The sequence below is a fragment of the Glossina fuscipes genome, unplaced genomic scaffold, assembly GCF_014805625.2.
Source record: "Glossina fuscipes isolate IAEA_lab_2018 unplaced genomic scaffold, Yale_Gfus_2 60, whole genome shotgun sequence".
Taxonomy (NCBI): Eukaryota; Metazoa; Arthropoda; class Insecta; order Diptera; family Glossinidae; genus Glossina; species Glossina fuscipes.
This window is the reverse complement of record NW_023998432.1, coordinates 7,999,050-8,019,506: the sequence shown is the minus strand read 5'-3', so window position 1 is coordinate 8,019,506 and position 20,457 is coordinate 7,999,050. Positions and strand designations below refer to the sequence as shown.

Below are 20,457 nucleotides of genomic sequence, written 5' to 3'. Positions count from 1 at the left end.
CATCTTTTAAAAATTAATAGGAAATTTTTATGTGGTTGCTTTTGTTTTATTTTTCCAATCAATTATACCAATTTTTCGGCTGATTTCATTTTTTAAATTAAGAATTCATGCTTATAAGGGTTAAGTTTTTTCGGACCAACGATTTACAACTTGTAAATGGATTTAAATAAACAAAAAAAACCTACAAATTGAACGTCTTCTTTTGGACAGCACCTTTAAAATTTCCGCATCACAAGTTGTATATAAAGTGTTCATTATGCTATTTCTAACCCATTTAACGCAATATAAAAAGTCACATTCATTAAATTGCAGTTAATTAATTATAAGTGTGTTTTTTTATAGAACTCGCATTCGATTTTATTTAGTCTAATTAAATCCAATAAACGCGCTTGCTAAAACTGTTATCATCAGTAGTCATAATGACATTTTCGTAATGATTAATTCACACTGATCGAATTAAAATTAATAGCGCCGGTTGTTAAATTGCGAATTTATGGCTGTGTTAACGGCAGAAGATGCAGCTTCTTGCACATGCTGATTCCTCATAAACTCGGTCGCAAACTCAACTTGAGCTTTAGCCATGCTTGCCCCCGTACTACGGTATATTGAATGGATCTAAAAAAATTCGTCATTAAATACTTGAAGAGGATTAAATTAACTAAATCTGGAATAACACGCTAACTAAATAAAAAATTTTTTCGTTTACCTTTGTAATCATCATAATATTTGCAACAGCAGTAGTAGCAAAGCAAAATGCAACTCCAAGTAATAATATTCCGACTACAATGCCCACAGCGGTGGAATCGAATTGAGAAAGAGCCACGATGAATCCGCAAAAACCGCTATTGCGAAATCCAATTGCCTGAAATACCGAAAAAATTGTTTGGAAAAAGTACACGAAAAAGAATACCATAAAATTAAAACTGGAGTCGTTGCGAAACGCTTTGTACGCTGGCCTAAACCTGAAATGAAAAGCGGTAATTAACAAATTGGTTTTTAAGAAACATCTTTTTAAATGACAATCTTTGAACAAACTGACTGATGCTACGGTCTAATAATGACTCCACTATTGTAACAATTATTCGATTCAAAGCGCCCGTGAAATAGTTTTTCTTAAAGGTCTTTTTGATAATCAAAGATTGACTTAATAATTAATTTAAGCCAACTTTTATATTCAAGTATTTTGAAAAATATTTACTAAACGATTTCAAGCTTGTTTTATTTATGTTAAATGTTACACTTGACAAAGACGCACAGTTTTGTTTTTATTTAAAATATTTGTCTAATGAAGACAGAGAAAAAGAAAAACATATTTAAATGCGATTGAAGTGTACAGAACGAAAAAATGAATTTCAATTCATAGACGCAAACTTAGTTATTTATGCTATAGCACTAAGCCAAACTCGTACAGCTAAAATAATTTATTAATCTTATTACTTAAAAAAAGAATTTTATTATTCCATTTCATAAATAATTAAAAAAAAGCCCCAATTTAAATTTTTAATTCCATTAACCTTTTTATAACGCCAAAATATAAAATATCACTCATTTCATTGCTAAAGCCAAACTTGTGCAGTCTACCTAAATTTAGTTTTTTTCTTATATATTAATATTTAGTATGCATGCCTTTGTTGTTTATCACCCTTTGCAATCTATATGGTATACTTTCAACAAGTTTTTTGCAAAAATGTAGTTCAATTTTTTGGTATTCATCCTGAAGAGCTTTCTTCAAATTGTGTTTGGAACTTATACTGTGCTGGAGAATATTCCTATCGGTCGAGGGTTGGGTTGTTGCCAAACCAATATGAGTTCTTTTGACATATTGCCAGAAATATTGTAAAATGTTGCAGAAAACGGTGGAAATTATTTTGATTATTATATATTGCAGCAATTTTCCACAAGTAATACCTTTTTCAAGTAAAAAAGTGATCAAAATTTTTGCAAGCCCCTAATGCATTATTAAGAAAAAAAGATTCCGTCACTTTGTATCGCCCGCTACCTTTAGTGCACAGAGAAAGAGAGAGGTATTGAATTGTATTGTCATGGCAGCCAAAGGTGAGTATGATCAGGTATAAGAAAGTGCCCGAAATGTCGATTAAAAGTTTCCATGTAATGCAAACCATTTAAAAGAAGGCTAACAAAACGCATTTAGGATGAGCTAATTTTGTTATCGTCTTCGGGCCCCGACGCATGTTCTTACGACCTTGAGGAGCCTTGACAATATTACAGATTCGTGCATTTATTATTGGAATTGTGAAAACTATGAGAAATCGAGTTTCTTACGAAAACTTATAGTTTTTTTTTTAGTAAAATTAAAGGTTCATTATTTAAAAGAATATCACGAGGTATATAATTCAAAGCATTGTTCATCCAAACTGACCTGTATAGACTATTTTGTAGTCAGAATATATGTTCTGCTCAGGAAGAACGTGTGATCGTTACGCACATAGGGGGTAGGTATCGTAACAAGAATGTTAACTCTGTTGAAACAAATAACAGGTGTTTGATTGAAATCATAAATATGTAAATTAGAAAGAGTCTGGATCAAACGAGGAGAATACTACATTCCAGCTAATGATGAGCAACGGATATGCTTAATTGATGTATAGCTTTTTGTACGGACGAGGAGGAATCTATTGCGTAAAATTGCATAAAACTGCATAAGCACAAACGTTCTCCTTTACTACGATCCGTCTCACTGATGGCGTACATTCCTAAAAAAACTTATTAAAAAAAGGGCAAGACGAAAATTAAGAGAGTTGAACCGATTGGCAGAAAGTTTCGCTAACGTCCGCAACGTCTGGTGCATAACGTAGAATGTACTCAAAAACCCACTAAAGGTGGGGGTAACAAAAACGATTTGGCATGATATGCAAGGACAAACTGGACACGTTCAAAAATTTCAGAACTTGAAAAAAATTCAATAGAGCCATGAACATTCGACTCTAGGCAGAATTTTGAATATTTACGAAGGATAACAACACAACGTATTGCGCAATGATTATAAAGGGAAAATAATGAACTTTTGGAATGACCAACGTAAAATCCCATCTTTGAAAACTTAACTTAGAAACTCATTAAAGTAAATATTGCGAACATTTTTTTAAAAATAAGGACGAAATTTGAAAAGGTATCAGAGAAGCTTGGTTTTCTTGGTTTTTGCAACGCTTTATAAATTTCTTAATAAATCTTTCTCTGATGGTGAAGTGTGTGCTTCCAGAGACAACTAAATAACAAGATGGTCCAACATTTTGTTCAAACTAGGAGCTTACGACAAACTTTTTGTGATTTTCTTATCAATAACAGTAGTAACGTTGTTAATTAGCAACCGTTTGATAGCTTGCTCCTTCATCCTCGCGTGGACACAAGTTCTATTAATAATATCTTGATGTGGTGCCGCATTTTCTAAAATATTTGTGAAGCAGAATCATATACATTTCTGTGTTTTTAATTGAATACGCGCTTCAGTATGCATTTAAGTGTACATATATGAAAAAAAGCAAGGAATGTGTAGATAGAAAATATACCCACTGCTTGGTATCACAACAACCGTTTCTATTTTTAAAATGATAGAATAATGGAGATTCTACTCATGGTTAGCATAGCTTTCTTATGTATAAAATATTACACATTTTATGGGACGTTTTTGCCCCTTTCCAGCTAACTTCAAGGACATTTGCGGAAAGTGAACAAAACAGTCTGAAAACTTCTGATTTTGGATATGAACGAATAAGCATTCTTGCTAACAATTTATTAATGACAAGGCAGATATGCGTAAGAGAATAAACTAATAAGCATTTGAGTAGTAATGGAAGTAGACGAAGGTCTCTATATTTGCATAATGTAGCACTATTAAAATTTTTTAGATTTTTATAATTATAATAACAGCTTACCAGCATATGTAAGAGGCAGGCGTGCACAAAAATATGTAGAATATAGAAAGACCAAGATCAGTAAAATTGCCTTTATGCAATAAAATAATGAAACCCCCGGCAATGTTTAAGCACATCGTAAAAGTGTAAACTGAAATATTTATCAAAATATATCGCAAAATATTTATTACTCATAGTTAATGAACTCACACATCCATGTGTAATACAAGTGCTTTATAAGTCTTTGAAATTCTGGAGGAATTTCTAAACTGAAGTCTTGATAAAAGCACGGTTTTAGACAGAAATTATCTGGCAATGGTGGCCAATTATTTAGCTGCGGCATGTTTCCTTGCAGTTGTTGTTCACGTCTATCCAACTCAGCTGCTTTGCGATCAAGCTCTTCCTGTCGGCGCTATACAGTAAATAAAACAATTATGTTAAAATTAGCAATCCACTTTTAAAACCATTTGCAATTGGTGTGTATTATATTTTTGTTATTTATTTTACATTATTTTTTCATTTTGCAAAGACTTAATATGTATATATTGCATATGCATATATCGGATTCCGTAGAACCACATTGGCCTATTAATAGCATTGTAAAAAAATATTTTATTATCAAGACCCAGTTTAAAATTTGAGTCTAACATCCCTCAGAATTCATTCGTTTTCAATTTTACTTAACTTTGCACCCATGGTGTGAGTCCAAGTAAAGTGACTACTTGATTAAAGATCCCCGTATTTGACACAAATTTTCTGGGGTACTGCATTTCTTGTTATTCGAGCATATGTTCTGTTTCTAAGGATGAATATAATGTTCGCATATTTTGTAGGATTGAAATTTATTTTTGCAGCCACTACTTTAAGATGATTGTATGGCTTAGAGTTTGCTTTGACGCTATGATTTGCTTGCAGTGTCGTCTGCGAGAGTGAACGTGCAGAATGCAATAGATGAGCAGTTGGTACACAGAATACTGACTTGTACGACGACTGCAGAGATTTTCCTAGAGTGGTCACACGCAGTCTTTATTTCATATAGCAAAGGAGGGATCAGGTTCCTAATAAACTATGTGTATTATATGTTATACGGTATTACATTTATATGGTAAATTTTGTACAACAGTCCTCCGTCTCATGCTTTCCAAATGCGTGATATATATTGATGAGAAGTGCTGAGCAATACTCCTTGGTTTCAAATGCTTGTCATATAAGGACCGTAATACGATGGATTTTTATGGTGGAATTGCCTGAACTCGAATTGACGCTGTGGAATTGTGGTATGTACATTGATATAGGTAGAAACAATATTCAGTAGTACTATTTCAAACAGTTTGGAAGTGACACTAAGCTACTACAACATTAACTTTTTGGTTTAGATAACGTAATAATAACAAATTTTCTTCAACTTAATGGAAAATATATAGAAGATGGCTTTGAAGATATATAATGAGATTTTTAGAGCTCCTTGTAATTATTCATGAGTCATTTTTGAAGTGATGTTGTCCACATGTATCAATTGTCGTAGAGTTGGGCGAACTGGACTTTGAATGGTTTCCCGGGATATCCCATTGGCATGGTTTGACTATCTCTCATTATGAAACTATTTGCCGTTAAATTGTTATTATAGGTTGATTGATTGGGTATTAGTAAATCATTCGTCATTGTAATATTTTAGGCCGGTATGACCATAGTGGGCGAGTTAGGTGCAAATACAACTGCCAAATTGTGTGCAAACATCTCACATGTTTTAGGCCCATCGTTCGTTGTAATATGTGATCGAATATTCCGTTTAATTGAACGATTATAATTTTTCGTTGTTTTACACAAATTATATAGGTGTGGGTACATTTATATTTTCAAGTTGAGACCGTAGTTCTTGCCCCCTTTGTTCGCTAACATTAGTTTTCAATTTCCTAGTGTCCTGCTACAAATTTTGCTTCAACAATGGGGACCTAAGTTTTTCCCATTGTTTTCTGAGGCGCTTCTGTTTAATTAGAGTTTGTATAGTGCTAAGAAACTTGATAATAAAAAGTGATCATTTCAACTGCTTTTCGCAGCGTTTGATTAAAAATTTCCGCTACAACGTCAATGTGTTGTGCGTTTTTCAAAGGAACGCTTGTTGATACATGTAAACATATTTATTTTCTATGTTTACTCCAGTTTGTGTTTATTTGAGAACATATCTGACTTGTTTGGCACAGATTGGTATTTATTTATTTTTATAAATACTGGAAAGTGACCAAAAGAAAGGTCAAACAAGGTACTCGAGACTCTATCTTTTGCAATATTTTTTGCGCCAGCGAATGCAATAAAGTCTGGGACTTCTTTTAAATCTTTATGTCAGTACATTGGTTAGCCGCTTGAGGCCAATATCAAGGTTATTCTCCTTTATCACTATGTGGAGTTGCCTTCCTCTTTGGGAGGTGATGTCGTACCAAAAGTTGAAAAACTTTTTTGAAACTACTCCTTAGTGAAAGAAAATTATTGTATTGAACCTTGTAAAGTAGGTAATTGTCACGTGAATAAATTCCTTCGAGTAATTTTGAATAACGTTTAGTATTACTTTTTAATATAATAGTAGTACCACCACAAGCTCGTTCACTAGGGTTTCGTATGTCATATGATATATTATGTAGTTTGTTAATTTGAAATCGTTTCTATTTGTAATATGGGTTTTCAAAATGAGTGATATACTTATATTTATAGTTTTAACAAACTTCGTCACTTCTTGGTCGTGCTGGCCGTATTATTTTTAACGCGTTCATTTCTTACTCAAAAGTTTGGGATAGGAGATTTCGATATTTTGGCATGTATCTCATCATGCTTTGCAAGTTTGCCATGACTTCATTTATTTCTGCTATGAATAATTATATATTTTGAATAAGTATTTGTATTATTTAGGACTGATGACCGTAATTTGGTTGGAAGCTCGTTTTGGCACTGCAATTAATTTCATTTGTTTGAACTTTAGGCTCCAGTATTTTGCAGTTCGCTTGTCTGTTTTGTTAGACTTCAATGCGATAGCAGAGCTGTTGTGAAGATCGGTACATGTAACACCCACAGTGCGCAAATTCTAGACAGTTTGCACATCGTAGGGGTCTTCAACATTTTTGTGGTTCCTTTACTGTGATTTTTCGGTGCAGTAAATATCTTAAATTGTATACTGAATGAGCTTAACCTTTTTTGATGTATTTACTTAAAACTGATTTCAGTTTGAAAAAGTGACTGTGGTTGTATTTTGGATACGGATTTTACTTCAAATCTTATATATTATATTTTGTTGAGGTTATCGAGAAACTTAACAGTATTCTCTAAGCTTTCTTATTACGTCGAAGTTAATTTTACCAAGTACCTAAGATCACGGGTTAACGACCGTATTTGACAGTTGCACCTTTCCAAAAATTCGTGGTAGTTTAGGTTTCCTTTATCACTTCATCTTCTTATTCTTGCGGCAATAAAGAAAATTTATCACAAATATTGGCTGTTTAAACGCTCAATTTGGGTTTCCAATATTTTTTTAAGAGTCGGTCTATTTAAGCTTGTATATCCTCACTCGCATCACTTTGGCAATCGACTATTTTTGGTGTGTTTTGCTACTTGTCGCTTTCTTAGGAGTTATGGGAAAATTTATAGAATGCAGCGCATTAGAAGTGCGATACCATTACTTGTCGTTGTAAACCTTGGCGTGCTTTCTGCTATAGTCTTTTTTTGAAGTCCGCACGAAAATTCTATGATCAGTACCTATTTCTCAATTTGACTTTTCTCCACTCGTGTGTATGTGCATCAGGAACAACAAACAGTGCAGAACTGAAATTTATTTCGATTGCGCGCTACTTCAGTATCACGCTATCGTTTCAGTCTTTACATATTTCAGTTCAAATTAGTCAGCAGATAGGAATTTACTAAAACTTTTTCGAATCACAACACAAAACGGGCGTCCGATTACCACGAAAGCAAACAGACTTGATGACATCTAGTGAATCCGACATTCACATTGGATATCCTAAATAGCATTTTGTAATTTAGTTTAATCAGCTAGTTGACGTATAAAGGAAAAATTAGTGCACACTCATACATTGTGGCCTAGCTTGTCGGCAACCGAGGTAGCTCAAGTCATTCTAATTACCCTCATCTTGCTAACGCTACAGATATAATCTAAGAGTCCCCATTAATAAAGACAGACGGACAAAAAAATCAATTCTCAATCAGTCTCCTACACTCTGCCCATTTCGTTGCCTAGGGGTATCTAGGCAAAATATCTTAATGCTTATCTACATCACATGATTTTATTTTGTTTTTAAATAAATATGTATATATAAATTATGATTATACGAGGAAAAAATTTGAAACTTTCTAACGTATACATTTAAAGTTTAAAACTTCAGATATAAAAAAAAAATTAATAAAAATAAATTTTATGGTTCGTTTTTTTTTTTTATTATTAGGAGAAGAAAAGTGAAACGAAGACTTACAAGTCGCCGAATGCATTTGTTGACGCTTTTATAAGTTATACCAAATTAAAAAAAAACTAATAGTTTAAACAATTATACACCAAAATAATTAATAATATTAATTTATAATTAATGATTACAATGAAGTCATTTTTTTTGTTTAGTTTTCCTTTTTTTCCTTTTTATAAAATATGGTGTCAGCTGCCAGTTTTTAAAACATATGATGTTCTCGATTACTTTTTGTGGGTATACATTTTATTTCCTATTTGTTCCTTTTTTCACCGCTTGATAAGATGTTCGCGCAAGCGCGGACCTAGCTTTACTTAACGAGAGCTCAATATGCAAGTTAAAACGTAACCTATGGTCAAATAGAACGCCTAAATCTGTGAACGAGTTGACGTCCTTCAACTTATGCGAATCAATGAAATACTGAGTAATGAATTGCTTTCTTCTTGAGAAAGAAAGCTTCTTACATTTATTTGGATTTAGTTTCAGAAAATTCAAAGAGCACCATGCAACCAAGTTGTTCAAGTCACTTTAAAGCTGATGTGATTGCGATTCTAGAGAGAAGGAAGAAAACAGTTTCACATGATCAGCGTACAGATCGCTCTGAAGGTTTAACGTCTGCACCTGGCTTGATGCTTTAATTAGACGGGTTGCCTACAATCATAGGCACTCAATAAGTTGAGTGATCACCCCCCAGGGGGAGACACAAACCCCTAATAAGGGGGCCTCTCTTACCCCGAGGTGCGCAGATGGTTCATCGTGTATGGCCGTATGAACCGCCACTCTGGTATGTGGTGAGGCCTATCGTCACCTCGGATTTATTCCAATGGATATGGAATGGTGAAAACCACAGCCACCACGATACTCCCCGTAGGGCCGTACCCAAGCAGTCAAGGCTCACAAGGATTGAATGATCTACCTTCCAGCGCACTTTCTTCGTACATCAAATCAATCCCCTTGAGGGGGCTCCTGACCCCCGTGGAGCTTAAAATTAGTCTACAAAGCCTTTATCCTTATGTTGGGCTTTGTATCACAAATGTAATACGCCACTCTTGCCTTTAGACTTAACCATACAGTCACGGTTAGCCAATTCCGGACTATCTTTCTTCAAGATATATAGTTATCGGACGTATCATCTGACATGGCCAGATTTCCATGCTCTTAGTAATTACTATATTCGTAGCACTTATGCAAAACAAGCTACCATTGAGTCTGGTTAGGCTTTCCTTTATAGTAAAAACTTTTGAGAAGATATATAAAAACTATATCTCAGTGAACCCCTAAAACCATCTATCAGAAAACTCGTCGCCGAGTTATAATAGTCTTTGCCTTAAACTCTTCTTCGCCGGTCGAACCGTTTCCGGGGATCATCACTTGGAGGTGAGAGTTTCGGCATTTCTATGCTCCCTACGGAGCATAGTTTATCACCCCCATCAGCGTACATTAAAATCTGGCTGAAATTAATTTCCGATGGGAGATCATTAATGTATAAACTAAATAAAATGGGACCTTGGCTGCCGTGACGTACGCCAGACGTCACGGGGAATTCATCCGAGGTGATGACGTTAAACAAAACCCTGAATGATCTGTTGTCCAGTAAGAGCTTATCCATTTTACTAAATAGAAAGCGAAGCCAGAGGCTTGGAGTTTAAAGATGAGAAATTAGCATTCATAAGATTTATTCGACAAAGTTGAATTAGGAATGTTAAAGACGTTCAACGAACCATCATGCTTGTAATGTAAGAAAATACCCAATGCTGGGTGATAAGGATTCACAGGTAAACTAAAAGGAAGAGAACGATTAACACAAATCTCAGGAAAATTGGCAAAGCAAAGATCAAGTAGTCTACCATTGCAATTAGGGATACCGTTGTATTGAACTAAATTATGATCGAATAATTCATTAAAGAAGACAACAGCTCTATCAGAAGTAGGAATCAAGCAACCAGAACTATCACTGTAACACCAAGTGATTTGAGGCAAATTGAAGTCACGCAACGCAATGACTATATTGGTAGGTTTAGACCGCTTGGCCACCTCGCAAATGAGGGCGGTCTGTTTCTTATATACGGATATATCCGAATTTAGGGGAATATATGAGCAGGTGATATATAAGTATTTACTAGGAATTTTTGCTCGAATGGCCATGAATTCAACGTCGAGAGCATCAATTCAATTGAATGGGAGGGGATTGCCGCAGATATGGCTATTAAAACACCCCCACCATTGCGACACGAATTATGGAAAAGTGCCGACGAATGTAGATCAGGCTTTAACCAAGTTTCAGTGAAGGCCAAACAAGAAAACTCCGTGCTCACTGAATTTATGAATTGAGGCCGCTAATATGTTGATAGATATTCAACATGAACATTGAAAATTTCCTTCTGCAGATAATTTTCGGGTAGGGTAAAACGTTTTCGTATTTTTTAAATTTTATTTTTAGTTTTTCTTTGTTTGAATCATTCTTTTATATATTTTGTTAATATTTGGGAGAAACTTTTTTATGAATTTGAGAAAATTTTGTCAAGTTTTATTAAGAAAACCCAAAACTATTGTTTTACTTCTCTCCATCACAAGAAGATAAGCAATCCTCCCTGTTTAAAAAAAAAAATTTTTTTCAAAACAAAACCTAGGCTAATTTGATAACTTTAAAAAAAATAGTAAAGTATTAATTGAGTTAGGTGTAGTTTGAGGTGCCACTTCATATACTATACATACCACTAATTTAATGAAGCAACTCTGATTACTTTTACTTTTTTGGCTTTACTCCGAATGGATTACAAAAGGAGTCTCTCTTATCCTTCTAGGCGGAGAGGGAAAGTTTTACACATCATTTTAAATTTGCGTCTCGCCCATTAGCGTAATTATAGAGAGTAAGCAGTGTTTGTTACGTCTGTTATCAAAATTTTATATATGCTGAAATTTCTCAATCAAGCATTTTAATACCTCATACAACTTTCCTGTATCGTTAAGTGCTTTAACGTGTTTGTGCTTGCAAGTCTTAGTTTAAACAAACGTAAACATTTTTAAAGATGCATTATGCGTTACTTATGCGTTCGTCCTTTTTTTCTCCCTTTTTACAAACTTGAAACTACAAATTGATTTCTTTTCTTTTTTATAATAAACCTTTTTTCATTAGAAAAACAAAACTAAAATTTAAACAGAGACAAAGTCAGACAATTGATACGATGAACTAATTATTAGTCCTAGGTTTGCGATCAACATTTGAAAGTAACCTAGAAGACACATCTAATGGGTTAAAGTATGTTCAAAATATCCGATTGCCAAGTGATTTGATCGTTTCAAATCGCAACACTTGCGTATTGAACAAGTATTCTAAAATGTAAACTCAAATATTTCGCACCATCGCAATGAAGATGATAGCGTTTATAACCCACAAGGTTTAGAAAAATGCAAACACGTATTAGGTAAAGTTGTTAATAAAGGGTACATAATCCTATAAAGTGCTCCACCCTGATAACAAATTTGTTAAAGTCAAGACCTTTGTTTAATCTGCAACAACAATGAGCTCTGCGCTCTGGAAAGTAATAATGATTCTCAACACACTATATCCAAACTAAATGGATTCGGTACGCTTAACTTATAAGTAAAAGTGCTATTCCACTTCAGTGCATTATACAAATACAAAATATTTTTATTTATACGTCTTTGGTTATACTTTGAAGGTTATCTTTTATTATTAAAAATAAGTAAGAATATTAAAGTCCCGCAAACCTAATTTTTAACTGTCTTACACCCTTTCGCCTAATACAGTTTCATCGGTTTCAAAAAAATTCACAAAAAGTTACATATTAGTTTCAAGCAAAGGCTTGCTTTTCATGAAAGCCCGCAGATTGGAGGCATTCTTATATGCAGCGGTATGCAAAAACTTAACCTACGTGGTCCAAATTGTGTAAGGCTGTTTTCTATGTCAATTTACTAGCATGAATTAATTTTCACCATAAGATTTTTAAAAATTATCTTTTTTTACTTTTTAATGGCCCAGTTTTCGCATAAAGGAAGGTTTAAAAATTGCCCTAGCCGAACCAAATTTTTTGTCTCAAATTAGGAAGTCCAATTATTATTACAGAGCGAGTTTTGTCAAGAAATTTTGAAAATTGTAATCTTTTCCGTATAACGACCTTTCAAATAGAGCATTAGATGGGAAGCGATAGAAAAAGGAAATCGTTCGAAACAATTTTCAATAGCGTTCCTCCTTGCGTCAAAGCACGTCAGTGTGCCAAATTTTATCAAAATGTATTTTATCAAATGTAATTTTATCAAATAGTGATCTGCAGCTTGAAAACTAACTTACACGCTCGGACATCGTACGGAGAGACAGGCTTACGCTGATTTAAAAATGATTCTGCATCGATCAGTATAAAAAAAGGTAGGTCTATATTAAACACTTCTTCCTGTTACATACGTCCACACACACTTGCTATACCATAAGTGGTGTAGGATATAAATCTTTGATAAATCAGTGCTAAAGGTGTTAACCAAAATATACGTCAATGCGGGCACGAAGATTAGGTGACGCACAATGAAGCGTATAAAAACGATTTGATGCAATGTAAAACGCAGAGATGCTGAGTTTATTTCTACTGTATTGTTTCGCTGAAGTAGAAAAATGTGGTGAAAGGGTAAATGGTTTTTTACATTAGGCAGCTTTTATTACTTCCATAGAAAGTGAGGTAGCTAAAATGTTCACTTAATCGGGGAAACCTTATAAAAACATTAAAGGTTATCTTCTACATTTTTTAGGATAACAGTAATGGGTATAAAAGATTCGGAATAAATTTTGAGTCATAATATGCCTTTAAGACCAAGGGCTTTGGGCCAACGTATAAATCGATTGGTTATGGTTTGTAAGTATGTACGTTTTGACTTTTTGATAATTTAGACAAGTTTATAACCAAACATTTATTTGTTTGGGCATGTCTAGATACAAGTATGTTTGGCTAAAGCTATGTATTTTTTCAAAAACGGTCTTGCGTAAGCTACACGGTAGGAAATGTCTATACTCATTACAACTTTTCTCACGCCAAATGTATTAAGTGAGTGCAAAAATTATAGCGACATCTGCAGGTAAAAGTGGTAAAAAAATGGGAAATACCAATTTTCATAACGATTAAATTCGATTATTTTGACATTTCTCTACCTAAAATAACAATTTTTAATTTAGCATAATTGGCATATTCAGTGTATAAACATGCTAATCATTGATTGCTCAAAATTGCATTTTCGACATTCATCACTTTTATTGCTTGGTTTGAAGAATTCTGCGGACGAAGTTCCTCAAACATTTTTAGAGGCTTTTGGTGATTGTTTATGTTGGTTGCAACGGTTTGAAAACATTGATTTTGATGTAAATGACAAAGAGCGACTTGGAGGATAAAAATAGGTCGCAGACAATGAATTGTAAGACTTAGTGGATAAAAATCCAGCGCAAAGTTTTCAAAAACTTTTGAATAGCTTAACATTTAATGAATCAACTTTTTCTAGGCGTTTACATGCGATGGGAAAGATTCGAAAGGAGGAAAAAGGCTAAGATACGAATTGACTGAAAATGTCATTTCAAACCGTTTGAACATCGCGGTTTCATTGTTTGCCAGGCAGAAGAAGAAAAGTTTTCTGTGGTTTATTGCATCTAGCGATGAAAAGTGGATCTAGTACGACAATCCCAAGCTCAGAAAGGCTTAGTCTAGGAGAGCCAATCCGTATCCACAACGAAGCTGAATATTTATGGCCCTAAAATTTTGCTGTAACGTAGTTGGCGGAGTTCGCGTTATCTTTTTCTTCAAGGAGCTTAATGCTCACTGTAACGAAATTGGCAGATGATTAGCCAAATGTACATCTAGTACGTTCAATGCTTAAACCGCATTCTTTTAATCGTTCGTAATTGTAGAATGTCGCATGTGATCATCCTTGCCGTTAGAAGCTGTTAACACATCGTCAATGGAGGCAAATAAAAAATTCAAATAACCAAAAACTTCAATTACGATTTTCAGGAAAATTTTTACTGAATTGACGGGACTGAAAATCATGCGATCAAACTCAAATAGGTCGACGGCATATGTATTAATGTACATCTTTTTCGGCCATAGGTACGTTTTAATACATCATTTTAAAAATATAATTTTGTTAATTATATTAATGTTGAGGTCGTGCATGTGCGGAAATGGATACCTATAAAGCACTGTGACGACGCTAACTCTTCAGGAACCGCCGTACAAACGACAACCATTTGATTCTCTCTTGGGAATTAAATGTAAAGATGAAGAACATTGATGTTTGGATACTCTACAAATGCTGAACTTAATTAAAAAATCGAATTCTATTTTAACAATTCTGTGTTTTGCCGACTCTAAGCGTCGTGGTTTAGAGAATGGTAATGGAGCTTGACTGGATATGTACTGTCGAATCTTTAATTCCTAAGTCAATGATGGGAAATGGCAATATTCATTATCGGCCGAAAATGATTTGGATGAAGGAAGATTGTAAGTCACTGAAATTGCGTAAGTTTTCAAATTAACTTGTTTTTTTAGATCCACCAGAATTCCATATATTCTTAAATATCTGCGCCTATGATTGGTTTACGTTAGTAATAATGAAAATGAATGTGAACTCTCTTTTAAGGCCTAAACTTACGATGAGTTATTTTTATGATAGATATGCCATTTGGGCCTGTTTAAAATAAATCCGAGACTCTTATAAAACTTTTGAATTTTATTCACTGCAGAACCGAAACTTCTGCGCCATTGTCTGTTAAATAACGATTTTTCTTATTTTTATGTTGTACAGAAAGGTGACGAGAAGTAGGTTTTCACGAAACATACAAAGGTTCATCCGCAAACGACATCACGGTAAAATTTAGAACGGATGTTCTCCTTAATCTTACATTTTTTGAGCATGCAATGTTGACTTTTAAAGCTATCAGAAAATCGGTTTCCTTAGCCCTGGAATAAGAGCACAAGTGGATCGATAAATCACCCAACACATCAATGATTCTTGCTACTCCACTTACTCGGTTCACAAAATCAGAATACTCTATTCGAGGTAGATTTGAACATACAGTTAGGATAGCAGCAATGCATGATCGGAATTTTTATTACCGTGGTTCTTGAGAAGAGTACATAATTGTTGGTATAGTTGATGATGCGATTTTATTGCTAATGTCATTATACATTTGTTGATAATTGCTGTTGTTGTCAGTATTTATTGTTGTCAATGTTCTTAAATCCTTTCTTTTCGTTGTCACTGACATTGTTGTTATAGTTTCTCTCAATGACTTATCCACCGGTCGTGTCATGATTGTGTGTCCTTTTATTGCAACTTTAGTCGTTGTTAAACAGCTGATGATGTTGTTGTTTTGTATGTGTTCAAAGACTAGCGCTTTACGTCACCACATTCATTTCGTTGCAATTTAGGCAAATTTACTTCCAAAAATGTTAGACTTTTTTTGAGATCATAATCAATTGTTTTCGTTTCAAATTAATTTTTTTATTAATAACAATAACAATATTTAAAAATTGTAATGGATATACTTTTAAGTAAAATGATCCTAGATAATCCCACACCCACACACCACTTCCACATGCGACCGTAATGAATATTGAGCTGCATTATGGTTCCTTTTGGTGTCGTAATGCATCCACTGTTCATCACTTCTAAGGTTTTTTAGCAACACCATCGTTCTATTAAGTAGGAAATGTAGCGTTTCCCGAAAATTTTATCAAAAAGTGCATATATTCAAAGCTCCAAACAACTGTGCTGTTGAGCACACTTTAGCGCAATAATCCATACAAATGTTCATAGCCAAAAGCCAGTACTTTTAAATGAATAAATTAGTGTTTTGTTTAGAACCGTATACACGCTCTTTCACAAGAAGATCAGGATCATATATACACACCTAATATTTATTTTGTTACTATCCCATGATCCTGCTGCTTATATTTATTTACGCTGCTTTGTTTTTCACATGTGTCCAATCGTTAGCCAGCTCTTTGTTTATAATTTCCTAGTGTTGATTCTTCCACTCTCAGCTACAATTGTTGAATTGAAGTTTTTTTTCAGCTCTTACACCAACAGTTCCCCTTATTAGATTGGATTTTTTTCGTACCTGGGTTAAAATGGAATGTTGATGTACACGATGTCTCTCCAAAACAAGTCAGGTCACCGGTGATGTCCTGACCGAATTAAATGGCTCATAGACTTTTACAGATTTTTTATATAGAAAAATGTGATTATTCTGAGATAGGCATTGTCTTCAATATTTGAAAAATATAAACAAAAAAAAAGTTTGTCTATTCACACAGTTTATTTTCATTTCTGAAACGAAGGCGACCAACATATAATGTTGCTTGTGCTCTTTTTCCCCGGCCCGACCTAAAACTTATGCACCCTCCCCTTTGCTTACTCCTTGCCTCATATCCAACAATATGCCCTAAGAGCACGTCGTCGCATATCTTTCTAATGCCACCATTCATCCACGCGTGCCTGTAGATAATGACTATACTTCTTTTAATGCTAGCAAGGCTAGAAGCACCAATGGCCAATAACCCTTTCCCGTTAGGTACGCTGGTGCGATAAGGATATCTGCTCTTCTTGGTTATCTCGGTTATCCTAAACCACCGAAAATAAGCAGTTCTCCCTTCCCCGTAGTTCTTCTTCTGATGTACCTAGTGGACATTAAATTGCACGCACGAATAGAGCCACTCCATCTACGCCTGCCTCAATTCAGAACTCTCCATCCTCGATTTCTAAGTATCTTATAACGAAACGATGACATTAACATCGGTATCCCTGTAAAGCAACATTTTTGTCATGACTTGTACTAGATATCTCATATTATGACATTGAAAATTCTCTCTCGGGAAAAATACCCGCTGTTAATCTAAATTCAGTAGCCATTTTCAAAATATGGGGATCGAAACCAAGGTCCATAAATTTATATACAGTAAAAGCTCCTTATTCGCCAGGTATAAAAATGCCGCGAATACAGAAACCGTGAATACGGAATGGTAATTTATATGGGATTATGGGGTATACGTTCCTAGGTGACACAATAAAGAAAAATCATATATATAAAAAAATTAATTTAATTGAAGTTTTTGAACATTTTGATTAATTATCTCAAGGCTTAGATAATGGTTGAAGAATTTGGTAAGTTTCTCTTGCTTTGCAGTTTTTAAAAGCTCCTTCAATTCAGACTGGTAGACAGCAGTCGCGTTAGCAATTTGCCTCTTAAAAATAAGAGTTCGTTCCATAGACGGATCAATGTTCATAAAGAAATCGCGTAGCCCATTTGCCATTCTTAACCTTCACTAAAATTTTTCAAATTAAATGTCATGTTTCCAGTGCTTGTTGAAGCCTCTTCCTCAATGTGCTGTGAATTTAACATTTCTTCTAAGTCGATTTCAGTCAAACCTTCATCTTGCGATTCAAGCAATTCCTGAATGTCACATGATTCTATCTGTTCGAACACATCTCACCCTCTTCCATTCGCGATTCGGCTATGTTTGCAGTCAAAGTTTGAACTTGCACAGATTCTTCGTCATTTTCCAGTCAGTTTTTTCCAACATGACTTCAATGTGTATGGCTTCAGTTCTTCCAACGATTCCTTTATGTTTACGATGCATTTTGCTATGTCAAATTTCTTCCAGCATTCCATAACATTCAGATCAGGATTACATTCCATATTATCCATTATGATTTTGAAAGTTCGTCTAATATAATAGAACTTAAAGGTCTGGATTATTCCTTAGTCCATAGGTTGAAGCAAAGCCGTCGTGTTGGGAGGTAAAAATGTCACTTTTATGTTTGGACGCATAGTTTCAAGTTCGCGAGGATGGTGCATTGTCCCAAACTAGAAGCGCTTTAAAGTCTAAATCCTATTTTTTAAAATAAGTTCCAACTTCAGAAACAAAATAATTCCGGAACCAGTCACAAAAAATCCGCAAGTAAAGAAATTTATAGCCGCGAATATAAGAATTGGGTCCCTTTTTTTAGTCCGCGAATAGTGAAACCGCGAATAAAGGAAGCGCGAATAAGGAGCTTTTGCTGTATATATACAAGGGGAGATAAACTATGCTTTAATGGGGAGCATAGATGGCCGAAACCCTCACCTCCAAGTGGTGATCCCCGGGCAACGGCTTCGGCCGGCTAAGAAGGGTTTAAGATTTTGGGCTACTAACTCGGCGACGAGTTTCTGAGAGATGGTGGAGGGGTTCGCTGGAAGATGAACTCTTCACTCATGAAGCTAGTTACTACCTAGGAAGTTAATAGGCTATAGTACGTAGAGGTGCACTGCCATGTCAGTGCAATGCCCGAGACTTATATATCTCGATGAAAAGTAGTTCGGGGGTTGGCTAACCCGGATGGTATGGCTAATCCAAAGGCAAGAGTGGTCTGAGAGGTCAGCCGCGCAAAGTATGCCTAAGGCTTTGTAACTAATGCTGGGAGCCACGGGGGTCAGGAGCCCGCTCGCTAAGCCATGTATGCCTGCGGGTAAATGATGGGATTGTAATTAAAAGTTGTAACAAAAATTTAAAAATTATCTCATATGTAAATGTAAGACATCTTATGATATATAAGATGCATTGGATTTACTCGATAAAGGGCCGATCTATTCTCAATAATATATAATATAAAATTAAAGGTGTTTTGTTTCTTTTGGCTTGAATATGTACCTCTAAATGGTGCATATTAGAGTGTTATATCCTTAAAATAATATGAGTTAATTAGATTTATAAATAAAAGAAAAGAGATTTGACGGCAGGCTTTTCTACTCTTTTTGCATATATTTTTGCACTTTAAATTATTAATTTTATGAAACATTAAACGTAGTTATTTTCGCACCGGTTCCAATTATGCAATCCTGCATTTGGAGAGCTTGCCCACCGTGGTTTAAAAAACGCTTAAATATTTAAAGAATAGAAAGGACAAAACAATTTATGAAATGTGGCTCTACTACTATGACTACTTCAACTATCTAATTTCCTTATTCTTCTGTGTTTTTGCGGAAAACTATTTTGACGAATCATTAGTCAGCGATTAGCTTTTTCTGTCGAATGTTTTTAAGGCATTTTCTGCAGATATCTTTTCCGTTCAAATAGCTATTTGCGAAACGACTATTAACTGTAACGAACTTTTTGGAATTTATTTGGTATGTTTTTAAGGCATTCTCTGGTGGCGCACGGCTGATGTCATCAACAAAGATACAATAATTCATCGTACGCAGTTACAAAAGATGGTCCTGTGCTCCTATGAGAAAATCACGCCATGCTTCGTCAACTACAAGGATGTCGCTAGATATAAGCTAAATTAACTTACCTACCCGTATGATCAAAAAAAAAATTGCACAGTCTAAGGCAGTATTTCATACAGTCACTTCCTTTAATACCTATGCTTTCTCTATGTCGCTCATAAATTAACTTTTAACCTTTAATACATCGTATGATTCGCCAGTTGTGTTACCACGCAACATGTTTGCCTCGGCTTAGGGGCACGTTCTTAGCTCGGATCCAAGTCGGTGCTAGCTGTGCATTCCCTGATTTCAAATACCTTTTATTCTTTTGTTTTAGTTGCTGTGTTTTACAACTTCATAAGGGTAACTCCTCTTTTTAACAGTCCACTATTACGTAATTTCACAGTCATTCCATTTTAATTGAACTTCATGTTTGTAAATATGCTCAATCAAGAAGTAGACAGAAAAGATGAAGAAGATAAAAGTTCTCTATCACACAATTGCATATTTGTTTAATTGTATGAAGCAGTCTTAAAAACCTCGCGGTTATTTGGCTTATAAAATAAAAATATACAGATTCGGTGATGGGGGCAAAAGGTGCTAACGATGTTTGGCATAAGTAACTTCGCAAAAAATGTACAGCGGTAAACACACGACCAAATCAACGGAGAAGGGGCATAATAAAGCAAACATAACTTTTTATGATAACAAAGAAAAACACTATAGGCAGGTACGGGCCATCGTCTGTCCTATGGCAATTTTCAAAATAAGGATTTATGTGGGGAGTAGTAGAAAAAATGGTCCGATCCTCACCATTTTGAACAATGGTTGCCCATGGGCCACAACACAGTAGAGAACCAATATCTCAAAATGTGCAACC

The 20,457-nt window shown here is 34.7% G+C and overlaps 1 protein-coding gene across 1 annotated transcript in view; it reads right to left on the bottom strand.

The window, feature by feature from the left end:
* Positions 1 to 218: 218 nt before the first annotated feature.
* LOC119637543 (secretory carrier-associated membrane protein 1) overlaps positions 219 to 20,457 on the bottom strand; it is a 37,276-nt gene continuing 17,037 nt past the window's right edge. Inside the window, exons 3-6 of the mRNA XM_038033616.1 lie at positions 4,083 to 4,284; positions 3,894 to 4,023; positions 707 to 962; positions 219 to 615 (exon numbers count right to left, since the gene is read on the bottom strand). Coding sequence (XP_037889544.1) covers positions 463 to 615; positions 707 to 962; positions 3,894 to 4,023; positions 4,083 to 4,284 — 741 coding nt within the window. The 3' untranslated portion in view covers positions 219 to 462. The remainder of the gene's footprint in view (positions 616 to 706; positions 963 to 3,893; positions 4,024 to 4,082; positions 4,285 to 20,457) is intronic.